This window comes from Perna viridis, chromosome 6 (genome assembly GCF_037379345.1).
Source record: "Perna viridis isolate PV_CMFRI_1.1 ecotype Kerala chromosome 6, ASM3737934v1, whole genome shotgun sequence".
In the NCBI taxonomy this organism is placed as follows: domain Eukaryota; kingdom Metazoa; phylum Mollusca; class Bivalvia; order Mytilida; family Mytilidae; genus Perna; species Perna viridis.
In genome coordinates, this window is record NC_142450.1 from 14,865,607 (window position 1) to 14,879,459 (window position 13,853).

General features: G+C 33.0%; 1 protein-coding gene across 2 annotated transcripts; it reads left to right on the forward strand.

The window, feature by feature from the left end:
* Positions 1 to 1,073: 1,073 nt before the first annotated feature.
* On the forward strand, positions 1,074 to 11,101 carry LOC148613793 (uncharacterized). Of its 2 annotated transcripts, none has more exons than XM_088587385.1 (4): positions 1,074 to 1,330; positions 3,189 to 3,344; positions 3,839 to 3,994; positions 10,873 to 11,101. In XM_088587385.1, the coding sequence occupies exons 1-4, from the start codon at positions 1,100 to 1,102 to the stop codon at positions 10,891 to 10,893; spliced, it is 564 nt and encodes a 187-aa protein (XP_088443511.1). In that variant the 5' UTR covers positions 1,074 to 1,099; the 3' UTR covers positions 10,894 to 11,101. The 2 variants fall into 2 exon arrangements, with proteins under 2 accessions (XP_088443511.1, XP_088443512.1); XM_088587386.1 differs by lacking the exon at positions 10,873 to 11,101 and adding an exon at positions 6,758 to 9,813.
* The last annotated feature ends 2,752 nt before the right edge of the window (positions 11,102 to 13,853 follow it).

The window sequence follows — 13,853 nt, forward strand, 5'->3', positions numbered from 1 at the left end:
ATTTAAAAAAAAGGGGGTCTGTCGCAGTGTTTCTGATTCCAATGAAAAACAAATCAGAGGTTTTGACATAATATTTGTTTATTTATTTCTGTTTAATGGATTACTCTTGAAAGAACAGCAAAGTATCAGATTTCTACTACCTTCCAATTTCCAAATATGAATATCCAAAAATGGCATTTTAATTCACGATGCTGTTGACACATAGCAAAAAAAAACTAAGTCCAAAGTGTTTTTTTGCCAATTTTAAAAAAGTGTAATTTTCTTTGTATCTAAGATACAAGTTTCCTGAATGGCTTAAATCAAAGTATGAAATGGCTTTATTTAAATGATTAAGACACAATGTATGAATTTCTTTACCTGTTTGACTTATGTGGGCCACAGAAGTGCCCAAAATGTGACATTTTTGCCTTCGCAAGAAAAATGACCAAAATTTTGAACTTTAAATTGTAATAACTTTTGAACCCCTTGACCGATTTTAAAAATTTTTGCACCAGTAAGTTACATTTCTTGGGCTCTTTCAAACTAATATAAACTTGTACATTTTCTATATACTTCATATTTTGACTGACCTCCCTACTCAGATTACATATAGCTACATGCATGATGAATTCAAAAAAAAAAATATCCAAATTTACGTGGACATTTACATTCAAATCAATTTCTTTTCTGCTGTTGAGAACGGAAATCCTCTCTCAGTCATCACCCCACCACCCACCACTACCTCGGATTGTGTTTGAATAATATTATCAACTGAAATCCATGTCTGTTTAAATGTGTCATTATTAATCAGCACTTGCCCTGCCTCACAAGGTTCATTGAAGTTCATACTTTTCCTCTCCGTATGTATACTTCACTCATGTAGCCCCCTGCAATAAAATATGTTCTATTTTAAAAAGATAATTGATTTTCTAGAAGTCCATAATACGCATGTATATTGTTTATTTTTAGATTTAATTTTTTTTTGTTCTATATTTAGCTCTAATTTTTCTGTATACATACAACACCTTCGAATATTATTCATTGGAAAATACCATGAAAGGGATTTGCGAATTTATTTCTAATTGTCATACACTAATATACATGATATACAAACAACAACATGGGAAAGAAGTCGCCAAGAAAACCGTTTATCCAACATAAATCCAAGAAACCAGAGAATAACGGACAACACGTGGATACACCCGGATATTACCAGAGACTTTTGACTTTAATATCGAATAATCCGAAAGTAGTTTTCTTCTTGTTGGTAGGTACTTCCATCCTGTCGCTGGTATTGCTAAGCATCTTAATACATGGGTCAACTACAGGCAGTGATACAGACAACCACAGTGTAAGTAGCTTTTAATTTTTTTTTTCAAATATAAGAGAAAATATCAAGCTTAAGATAGGCACAATGGTGGATTCATTGCAAACGTTCCGGGGGTTGGAACACCCTCCCCGAAATTTTTTAATTTCGTGCACAATTTTGGAAAAAAAGAACAGCATAAAGATTAAAGCTTGGGCCCACTCAAAATCTCTGGATCTGCCACATATTTATAAGATATCAATCTGTATTTTCAGCATGTTATTGTAAACTTCGAAACTATTTTATAACTGGGCAATTGATATAAGTACTATACGTACATTAGTAGATCCAGACATGCCAGTAGAGGGGGGATTTAGTAGACAAAAACATTGAAAATTAGCCAAGTAAAGAAAGCAACTGGACCCAGTTGTTCAAATCTGTCGTTTTATTTAATCATGGTTAGCCTTACCAAATCGTTCAAATCTTTATTATCTAGTCGTAGTCGCTAGCTTATACTTGCACAAAAATATCAAACGACTGTGTTAGCTGATTAGTATTAAAATATTACCCACGATCCTGCAAAGTAAAAATACCGGAAAATGTTCTCCCCAATTATCTTCTGCAAAAGGAATGCCTGAAGCAAGCCGAAAGGGGCTAACAAGGGACAGAAAAACAAACTAGAAGATAAAATTACGAATGGATGGAATTAACGTGACCGCCTACCGAAACTATTCTCAATACAGACTTCTTAAAACCAGTGGTTTCTATCATAACTTCGTTTTTAATTAGTGTGTGTATTCCTATCAATTGTGTTCTTTAAAATAAAAACCTTCTCATTGTACAACTTCGCTTGCTACATATGGAGTGCTGATTTGAAACTAAAAGAATGTTACGTTTATATATGTCACTTGTAAAATAATGTTCATTCGCAATTTTTTTTTAATAATTAACTTACTAGTTATTTTAGGAATGGCCCATACATAGTCGTATATAGACGTCGACGTCGCGCGGTGCAGAGTTCCTTGTGTTAGGCGTCAATCATTGTTTTCTGTGGATAATGATGCCGTCTTTTTTTTTCTTTTTTTTTTTCTCGTTATACATGATAACTATTCTGATCACTACGTTGTAAGTACATGTGTATCTAAAATCTGCTTGGACACACATCATAGCTCTGGCACGACAATTCATTGAAAGCTGTCGCTGCGGTGCATCTACTGTACTGACATGGTGAATTGGCTTATTTCTCGGTATCGGTTTGACTTAAACACCAGTATCTCTGTATTGTTTTGTATTTAGAATCTCTAGCATTTGAATCCAAAGGAATGTTTACAATGTATTTCAAGGGGTTATAGTCAACTAATATTTCTCTTAAACAGTATACTTTGTAACGTTGTATGACAGTGTTGAAAAATTAGTAAAATTTAGGAAAATTTTCATATATGTCCCGAACTAATGTTATCAGGAGTACTGACAAATTTCAAACTTTCGCCAAGTTCGGATGTCTTTGTATTGGCAATTGCAGAGAATCGGGTGACTATCAGTAATTTCATTTTACCTATAGGCAATGTTAGTCTTTTTAGTTTTATTCACCCCTCCGCGCGTATTAGGAATTCAAAGTAGTTTGCTGGTCATTGGTGGTCATAGATTTTGGATTGATAACATTGTAATGTATATGATAATTTTTGGCACCGTAAATGTAGCATAGTCCTAAGAATTTCCAGACTTTACTTGTTTGTTTGTTTGTTTCGTTTTTTTGTCTGAATTTCGCCAGGTACGGAATACTACGTCAAGTACATTTTTTACCGACTGCTTGTAATTATATATTGCTTGCAACATACATTGTATACGACGTGATGTTCTTGCTTTTGTAAGATTAAAATTATTTTACTTGTTTCTATTCAAGCACCAAAATGACACAGTAGAATTACCGTGTCACTTACTTGGTCTAAAGCAATTTACTGCGATCCAAAATAAGTCTGGTAAAAGTTGTGTCTGGCCATACAAGGCAGTGACGTCCGCTCTCAGCGAGGAAAAGAGTTGTAAAGAAAGAGAATCTGGGGTAAGAAAACAGTGCACGTTCGTCTTGTAAGCTAGCGGAGTGATCCGTAGTAAAACAGGTAGCAGATAGGTCTGTGAAGGAGTTAAATGTATTCTTTTACTAAATACAACGAGTATACATGTATATTCAGCCAATACAAAGAACAAAAGCACGAACATAAGTCAAACTTCGTCTGGCACAATTATAATCACAAAAACTATGTCATTCAATGTTATTGAGTTATCCTTGTAAAATATAGTTTCTCAGACTCACTACAAGTCTCGCTGTGATATACATGTATACATTGATTGCGATTTAACAAATACATGTAGATAATAGAAAATACTTTTATTTCAAATTCTACTGACTACTCCGAACAGAATGCGCAACAGTTTACTGACTTTCGGAACTCGAACACATCATAGTAAGAGAGGTAACCAACGTCTCTCCGTTTCGCTGCTTGAGACTTGTGCCCTATTTTCAATTGTAAAAAAAAGTGTTTATCTATTTTAAAGTTAAATAATGATACAGTCGAATTGCCATGCAACTTACTGGGTTTGAACAAATTCTCTCCAATCCAAAATAAGTCCGGAGATACCTGTGTCTGGTCACTGGAGGATGTGAATTCTGCTCTGAGTGAAAAGAGTTGTTGTCATGGGAAAACATATAAGGTAAGAAATAGCATGTGTTGTTTTTTTTTATAAATTCGACTTTAGATGATATGAAATAATATATGTGCATGTTTATATAAATCACAATTCAAGGAGGTAGATATAGGGTAAGGGACATAACTCTTTAAATCAGTGATACGTTTGTATCATATTCAATTTCATCAAAGCCTTTTAAGGTTTCCTTTGAAACAGAATGGAATCAGTTCAAGTTACTTTGATGCTTAAATGAGATTGTTGTAAAATGGTAAATACAAACGTTCCAATGAATTGTAAGAGTTGTGTCCCATGCCTTAGGTATACCTACTTAACCATAAATGAAAGTTTACAACAAATGGTGTAATTGTACCCTTGTGCCCCTAGTGATCCCAAAATAAAGGAAGACGTATTCATTTTTATTTTAATTCTGGTATGCTCAATGGTCGACACGTTCACAGTTATATTTTCCTTTTATCGTTTAAACCGGATTTTATCTCAGCAAGTGGAGAAGCTTACCCTACTGGTACATCAGGTCCATGATATATTTAAACTAGTTTTTGATGGAACATGGTTGGCGCAATTGTTTAGGTATATTTTTTAAATTGTGTAAAGGGTCTTCAAGTCATAAAACCTACTCAATGGTCTTTGTTGAATTCTCAAAATTAAACGCATATTGCATCTATAGCAATTTTCCGTAGTTATACCTGGGGTAATCTTTATACAGTTTCTCTTTCATTTGGTTGATTGTTAAGGAGGTAAAACTAGGGTAGGGGACATAACTCTTAAAATAGTAATCAAGGGAACCAAGGTTATAGCGGTAATCAAAAGAATGTATTCCAGGGACAAAGACCAGACATGGAAAACAGACATACACAACAAAGAACATAAAGCAACTAAAATCATACATTCAAAGTTACAAAATGAAATGAGCATCTCGGACTCCACTAAAAACTGGGAGCATGGACCAGGTGCACAGGTAGGGTAAGCGTCCTCTGCTTTTCTAGAAACACCCGCCGAGTTGCTCATAAAAAATCATAAAAATCATTCTAACGTTTGTATTCAGCATTTTACATCAATCCTATTAAGCATCTAATTAAAATTAACTTGAATTCATTTTATTCTGCTTCACACAAAAGCTTGAGATGCTTTGGTGAAATTGAACATAATACAAATACATCACTGATTTCATGAGTTGTGTCCCTTACCCTAGGTTTACCTCCTTAAGTGTAAGTGTTTGTAGGAATCGGGCAAAATAAACAAAATTAAAAATGTGCATGTCAAAACCTCACCGATCTGACATTTCAAAGAATGTAAGCCAGGAAAAGAAACCAGACATGGAAAGCAGACAACCACAATAAAGAATATAGAATAAACAAAACTATACATACAAAGTAACAAAAGTAAATTGGGCTCTACTTCAAACTGGGGGCATGGACCAGGTGTAAAATATAGATCAAACTTTTTACGACAAACACCCTATGGCAGGGGTTTATTCTTCAAATGCCAACATCCTTTGATCTACCAACAATTTACCTGTAAAATTTTGTTGGCGTTCAAGGAATATGTGTCGGTGGTTATCCCAACAAAGGTACATGTTTATCAAAACATTCGTACTAATTGACTTGGTGAATTATTTTAGTTCATATTTCAGATTCCAGTTGTTAAAATCTTTTTTTTTTTGGCTGTTTCTACTGAAGCATTTCTTCACGAAATCACACATGAACATGTATAGCACAATATACTTTTGAATTAGTTTTGAAGTCTAATAACTTGTAACATATTTCAATCTATCATTTTGTTTTATGTGTAAATACTAGTAGTAGAATAGTTATTAAGTATGAGGTTTTTGTTTAGTTTATTGATTGTTCACCTTTTAAGACTGTTTTTACAACAAATTCCATGTACAAATCGTAAACAACATGGCTATTTTCGCTTTACCAAAAGTCGTTTAGAGGCTCAAAACTGCTTTATTCCATTCATTTTTTGGCAATGTATATTGAAAACAATAATTGTGAAAGAATATAGTTATCAGTGGACCGTAAATATCTTGGATATTGAAATTGACAACCATGTAACGTTGTCGGTTGAATGCTGCCACTTGCAATGTCGATTTAAGATATCAATTTCACTGCATGGGAGTCTACAAAAACACAAAAAACACAAAAAACACTATTATATCTATTTCAGATGGGTTAGGGATTGGAATTATAAGATTTAACACTTTTTTTCCAGAATTTATCGATGTGTACATTCGGATCATTCACTCACAAAACAAATAAACTTCCTTCGAATAAAATTAAGTTATTTTTTATAACATTTCATCATGTTTCTATTGTATTATTAAATGCATGCAGAGTAACTTGAGATCTGTATGATATTTCATATTATGTCCCCCGTAGAAACTGATTTTGGAAACCACCTTGACAATGGGAATGTTTGGGGAGCATCTGTGTTGGTGTTCAACACACTCAAAAATAGTTTTCTTGGGTATTACAGATATATTTGAATACCGGTATTGAATACCCCCTCTAATATAAATGTAAAGTGATATAAGTGTTAAAGACTTGCTCATTTTGACACACTCAAATTGTTTAAAAGATCTCACTATAGAGAAGCTCGTAAGGGTATTTATTTGACATAGAGATGTCAATTCCAAATACAAATACCTCTCATATTATATAATTTTGCAAATTTCTGTATTCTGTACAAAAAGTATCCATTCATCAGCAGCATTAGAACCAAATACATAGGAATACATAGTTCCCAAAAATATTATTCTCATTGCAGCTTCCAAACAACGGTTAAACAGCTAGGTATTTGGGACGGCGTTGATTTAACTCTAATTATAGCGAAATTGAAGAACAAATGATGTCAAGATAAAGTGCAGCTTTGTTTTCACTTGAGATGGCAAACGGCGTTGAAAAAAATGATAAGCAGCTGTTTGAACTCTGGACTAATTATTTGTTACAATGCACGTGTTAATCAATGACATTTTGTCCCGAATACCAAAATTACAACTTTTTAAGAAAAGGACCAAGCACTGTATTTGTCTATGGATCTTTGTGTTAAGTTTTTTTAAGTGACTAAATTAACTGAGTAGTATTTGTTTCTTCATAGCAACAATATTTCAGATTTTTTTGCTCATTCTTATAAATTATAAGGTTACAAAAATGAGATAGGTGAGTACAGGTTTGTTGAATGCAATTTAAACATACTTCATGCCAGAAATTTCGATACATATAAAGTTAAACCAATTTTCTTTTTTTTTTTTTGCCACTTTCAAACATCCTTCACCACTTTTAATGGTACATAAATCAAGGAAGATGACAAAATATCGATTTATCACATTCTGCATCATTTTTGATGTAGGGTGAATTAGTATTTTTCAGGTTAATAAATATTTTAAGCAATCAAGATTACACTGCCAGATCATTCAGCGTCACACTCGTGTATTTCGTATCATGAACTATTTGAAATGAACACCCTTTTTCTGCAAATAATTATCAAATCCTGAATGAGTTCTTCAACAAATTACACCCCCGTTCAATGAATGGGTGGTATATTGGAATCACCTTGTATGTACGTCATTCCGTCCGTCCGAATTTCGTCAAAATTATCTCGGCTTTTAATAGATGAATTGGTTTCTTGTTTTGTGTATGCCTTTTGTTTCGTGGGACTTTGCTTTTTCCCCTTTATCTAATGACAAAGAAAAAAAATGACTTCCAATGGGTGGGATTGATATTGAATCTGGTACGTTGGTTTATATAGATGGGATATTTGTTGTAATCTTTTTTTTTTTGTTGTGTGATGTCAACTTTTTGTACAAGTTGGAGTATACCTAGCACGACAACCCGTGCAACTTCAGCTTTTTTTTTGTGAAGAAAATATTTGGGATTAGAATCAAGTCAAAGAGTTTATTCATGGTAAAAGTTCATTTTTTAATTGATTGTAAGACTGATTCATCATGCCAGGTATTTAACTATACTGGTACGTTATAGGATAACTTTATCCCTCTTGAAACAAGTAGAAAACGTGTATGTTTTTGTTTTGAACTTAAGTAAAACAAAGCAGAATTGTAAAGATTTAAATATTATTCCTTTTCAAACATTTGTTAAATTTGCTCTTTTACTAGAAGTTTCCATGAACTTATGGTTATGGTTCGTGGTTACAAAAATAACAAACATATAGGTTGCCGTCTTTTTAATCGATATTTTAGTCTTTTATCTTGATATAATTTTTATGTATCAATACAAAATAACAATGATTGTTGTATTTTTTTTGGCTTTGTATGCTCGTGTGAAATATTCTGTCATTTTTTTCATTAACAGCCATTTTTTCATATTGACTTATAGCTTGTACAGTAAAACCTGTCTAACCCTGACTAATTCGAAAACTGTCCAAACAGAACCCTTAGTAACCCAAAGCCTGTCTTACACTCCAAATAATCCATAATCCAACACCAGACACTTTTTTTTTTTAAATCTCTTTATATTTGTTAAAATGTGTTTGGTTCTTTATAATCCGAACACCTGTCTAGATCGAAGTCCAAAAATAGTTTGGTTTAAACAGGTTTCACTGTATTATGTACATAGTTTTGCGATATCGACTAATTTTATGTTTTGATGGAATATCCAATTTGGTGAACATATCCTTCATTTATAATAGAAATAACTCTTTAGAACTGAAAAATAATCAGATGACGTGCTACAGAGAAAGGATTTATAAATAAAAGTAATTTTCTCAGATGTTTTAGGAAACTTGACGAAATGATTTGATAAGATAAGGATAATCCGATAAATATGTCTGTTTTTACACTATTGTCTATCGTCTGTCATTGCGGAGACCAAAGGGTGACTTTTTTTCATGCGTCTTATTTTTACGGGGCCTGAAAATAAATTTCACTTTTCTTGTTCGCTTCAATTTTAAAAAAGGAACCTGACCAGAAGAGAGAAAAATTATATTAATTGGTAAAACTCTTCAAGAAGATATCAGTTGTGGACTATTTCATCTTTGTAAATAGGACTCTTTGGTTAAAACCACATGTTGTTCTTCGCTTATTGTTATTGTAATCTAACGTGTGATGTACATAGTTTGTAATGTGTAAGTTAAGATCTATACTAATTTTTTTTATCATAATATAAATTTTGATTTATATCTATTTCTCCTAACTTTTCAGTTATTTTCGTTGAGACAATATACATATTGTATAATTGCTCGCAATATTCTACTGGAAAGGCACACCAATTGATTTTAGATTGTATTGTTTGTAATTATGGTTTTCTGTTTTCAAGTCTAAAACGCTTGTCTGTCTCATTTAATTGCTATCACCTAAAATGCGCAAACGAAAAAGTCGATTAACTTGATTTATTAAATAGATAGCAGTTTTTTATCGAATGTTCCCAGTGTAATAAATTCCAATTATTCAGGCTGTGAAATAAATTCGGTAATTTCACTCTCGGACTTGCTCCCGCCGAAACGTCACAACTTTGAAATCAATCCATCAATCACAAAATGTAAAATTCATGTTGAAAATATTGATAAATTATGAAGAAAATCTATATAATAAATAGGATAATTAACTCGAAAGAGTGAATAAACAAAATATGATCACTCGTGCGAAGAACGCATTGCGAATCAACTCGTGCGCGGAACAAGTTCCGCTCACTCGTTAAATCTAGGCGTTCTTCGGCACTCGTGATAATATGTTGGTTATTCACTCTTTCGAGTTAATTATCCTATTATTATTTTCATGTTACTGGCGAGTTATTACACTGTTACATGTACATGCATATATTGTTCCAGATGTTTTATTTCTACAATAAAATGATTTTTTCAATACAAAAGATAATAAGATATAATGTTTGAAACTATCCTAGAAAACATGTCTTTTCCTCACTGAAATGTTTAAAATCCAGGATGTTGATATTTTTGCCTTGAAAGAAACAATTTGTCACCAAGCTGTTACATTTTAATACATCCCGAATTTTAGAAAAAATACCTTCGTTTCGTTTTTTATGGCACGTCAGTATTCCTTCCCTTTCTTTATTATTTTTAGGTTTGTTAAATTATTTTTGTTTGACTATAAAAATTAGACATATAATAAACCGTAATCTCCGGAAACTATTATACATGTAGGTTGTCAAGTAAAAAAAAAAACATCACGAGTGCTTTTAGAGGACTTCCCCCTTCTCTTCAATTGAATCATTCTCACATGGTCTAAGTGAGCACTTATGAAGTCATACTAAATCGGGGAATACTACTTCTTCCACTGATTTTAAGATAACATGAAGGGAATTGAACTTTTATCTACGACATTGTGAAAAGATGAACAGAAAGTTTTAAATTTGAAAATAAATTGTATACAAGATATACTGAAAACCAAATTAAAATAACATTTCAAATCAAACACCGGAAATGTCCACTAATTGCAGTACAAGGAACGAAACCTCAGTGTTTTGATGCGATTAAATTATATATGACATAATCAGTTCAAACAAATTGATGCCTAGGATATACATGGGAACAATACCAAGTCATATATCCAAAAGTAAATTGTATAAAAGAAGTACTCAAAAAATAAAATATCAAAAACGAAAGCCCATTGATTTTCTTCACTTGTATAATTTGAAGAGAACTTCGAAACTTGAAGAATTGCATTACTGATATCTTGTGCTTTCACTTAGTGGGGTACAAAGATAAATCGATACTGCAAAAGAATCCAAGAAAATGGGCTATCCCGTTATGGTTGTTGTCTTTTTGACATATTCATCATACCTAATCTTAAATATCATATTAAGACATCGGTTTTTACTAAAGTAGCAGTCTTTATAAAAATCAGACAGGACAGGAGGCGATTCATGCATGTCAAAAACCTACCGATTTCAATGATATTTCTTTTTCAGAAACAGTTACCGATCACATAACCAGTCTTAGCAATTCATTTGGGTGTTGCACATTTGAGATGAAATTTATGTAGATTGTACATGAAATGGACACTTTGCGAGAGTTATCATTCTTGATCTTGTTTAATTTGTTTTTAATTTAGTGGGAGATAAATGTATGATTTTCTCAAAAGTGCAGGTCTTTATATAGAAATGATTATTGTTATGTGAAAATATAGCATATGTAGACTGAAAATGCATTGTTTGTTTGGTGACTTTTTCTACACCATGAATCACTTTACCATTGACAGTGTCCGAATTTTTATGTGGACTGGTACATAACATTTACACCGCTTTTGGTGTAGTTGTCTTTTGTGTTACGTGAATTTCACGCGGACATGAAAAGAAAATAAAAGCTTAATTAAGTTTTTAAATTATTAAAATGTTAATGGTTTGATTTATTATCATTATTATTTGAGTAGTTGTTTTGATATGCTGAAGATTTCAGAATATAGCTTTCTCTATCAAAATTATTCCAAGATATTAAAAATTAAATGCCTGAACTAAGCAAGTATGTAAGGTGTATCGTAATAATTTTCATGAATGTCAAACCACTATTTAAAGAGTATTGGAAAAATTCCCATACTGAGAATGTGCAACGGTTTCATATCCTTTCCCCTTTAGGAAGAATCAAGGGAACCAGGATTCGAATGGTAAACAAAAATAACAAAATAAAGGAATAACGACTAGACAAAGATAATAGACACACAAAACAAAGAACAGAGAATAACCAACATAACATAGAAAACAAAAAGAAACAAAAGTAAATGACGAAGTTCTCATCAAATTATACAACTAACGGTATTATAGGTTCCAATTTTAAAGCGGTTTTTTATTTTAGTTATTGTCTGAGAGCACATCAGACCCCAGGACTGGAAGTTATTCAAGCTATTTTATTGACGTGTTAATACAATATAATACTATATAAAATTCAAGACTGATTTTGTTTGCCTTGAAACAACAGGAACTGTACGTGCAACCATGGCGGTCAAATTCACCTCGGAATTTTATGAAATATGTTAGCTTTTAGTGTACATTGTATATATATATATATATATCAATTATAGAAAAGTGACACGTGCTTTGAAAATATATATATATAATATTAAGATAGAATTATTTTACCATTGAAGTGGATTTAGATATACGTTTCAAAATTTCAGGGAAGATTGTAGGATATCAATTATAGAAAAGTGACACGTGCTTTGAAAATATTTATTATTTTTATTCCCCATTAATTACTAGCATGATCTTAGGGAGCACTTTTTAACAAAGAAGTATTTTTGTCGGCTTATAATTATGACAAGGTATATACATGTACCTGCGTTTCCATGCCTTCCAAAAGAACTGTGAATGTTATACAGTGTTGTACTCGTGGATCGTTACGGTGTATCCATCTTCGCCATGAAAACTGATTTGTTCAAAGTGTCATAGTTTTCCTTTCCTCTTTCGTCTACCCCGGAATTGACTTTTTATGAGCAACTCGGCAGGTGTTTCTAGAAAAGCAGAGGACGCTTAACCTACCGGTGCACCTGGTCATGCTCCCAGTTTTTAGTGGAGTCCAAGTTGCTCATTAGCTTTTGTTACTTAGCTAGTATGTATGATTTTAGTTACTTTATGTTATTTGTTGTTTATGTCTGTTTTTCAATGTCTGGTCTTTGTTTCTGGATTACATTATTTTGATTTTCGCTATAACCTTGGTTCCTGTGATTACTGTATTAAACGTAGTGGATTTTTTTAACATTTAACTGCCATATCAAGAAAATTATTTTGTTCTAAGTTTTTTTTTACTAAATCTACATCTGCAGAATGCCACTTCAAACATAGTAAGTACCATTTGGAGGCAAATGTTCACAGTTGATAAGATGTAAGTAAGGAGCTTCGAAATAAGAAATATATTAAAATATGTTGATTGTTGTCAAGAAACACTTAGTAAATATGAAATGGAGAAAGATCCTTATTCGTCCCTTGTGACATTTTGATATTCATCAACCTTCAAAACTTCGATCAGCTGTAATTGTTTCCAATCATTAGCATTAACAGAAACCTAAAATACCAACTGGATATCTCCTGTATAAACATGAACTAAGTTAATTAGATATGGGTTTCATGTCAACAGGTTCCAATTAATTGCATCGTTACCTTCAGGTTCATATTCACGGGACATATAACGTAAAAAATGCACTCGATGTACCCATAGGTTGCCTTTTTAAAATTATTTTTTAAATTAATTGTATGCAAATCAATGTTCTAAAGAGATGATACTAATGTTACCACGGTTGTCAGCAGCACAATCTTTATAGCCATCTTGACCATTTATGAACTTCCAAATAGTGGTAAAGCGATCTCCAAGTGAATTATACAAATGTTTCAAAAATCTGTTTAATCCCCGTGCAGGTCCGGGTGTTAAAAGAATAGGCCTGCAGCAGCGCTAAGGTTGTCGTAAAAGGCGACTAAATAGTGCTCAGAAGCCTAGCCGGGGGCTAGGGCGCTCTGCCCACAGAGCAACTGGGATGTGTGCCCCAGGTGGTGGAATGGGTTTCCCTGGCGTGTTACATGTTAGGGTTGTCGGGCTATAATACGGAAAACCTGACCGCAAACCATAGCGGTGCACCGTGTTGGGAAAGATGCCACGTTCCTCGCACGTTAAAGAACCCTACTGTGGTATTCTCCCGGAGTAGAAACCATAGGGCTCTGCCAAAGGAGGCTAAATTGCCCGACCCTACCCAACTCTCCCTATTTCCAGTGGCAATCAAAATTTGTCGACCCCATTGTCCCTGTGTCCCATCCCTTTTTCATTTCATCATCATTTCATGCTCATTTTATCATCAATTTCATGTTCATCGTCTGAATATAGCTGAAATATTGCTGCTCGGACGTTAAACCCCAACAAACAAACAAACATACAAAAATATGTTCCGAATAGAAGACTCATAGATAGG

Bases quoted from the DNA above. Each gene is read 5' to 3' on its own strand.
- LOC148613793 (XM_088587385.1), top strand. From the start codon at position 1,100: ATGGGAAAGAAGTCGCCAAGAAAACCGTTTATCCAACATAAATCCAAG. The intron at 3,345-3,838 runs GTAAGAAAACAG...TCTATTTTAAAG, and splicing joins GTAAAGAAAGAGAATCTGGG to TTAAATAATGATACAGTCGA. The intron at 3,995-10,872 runs GTAAGAAATAGC...TTTCTTTTTCAG, and splicing joins GTCATGGGAAAACATATAAG to AAACAGTTACCGATCACATA.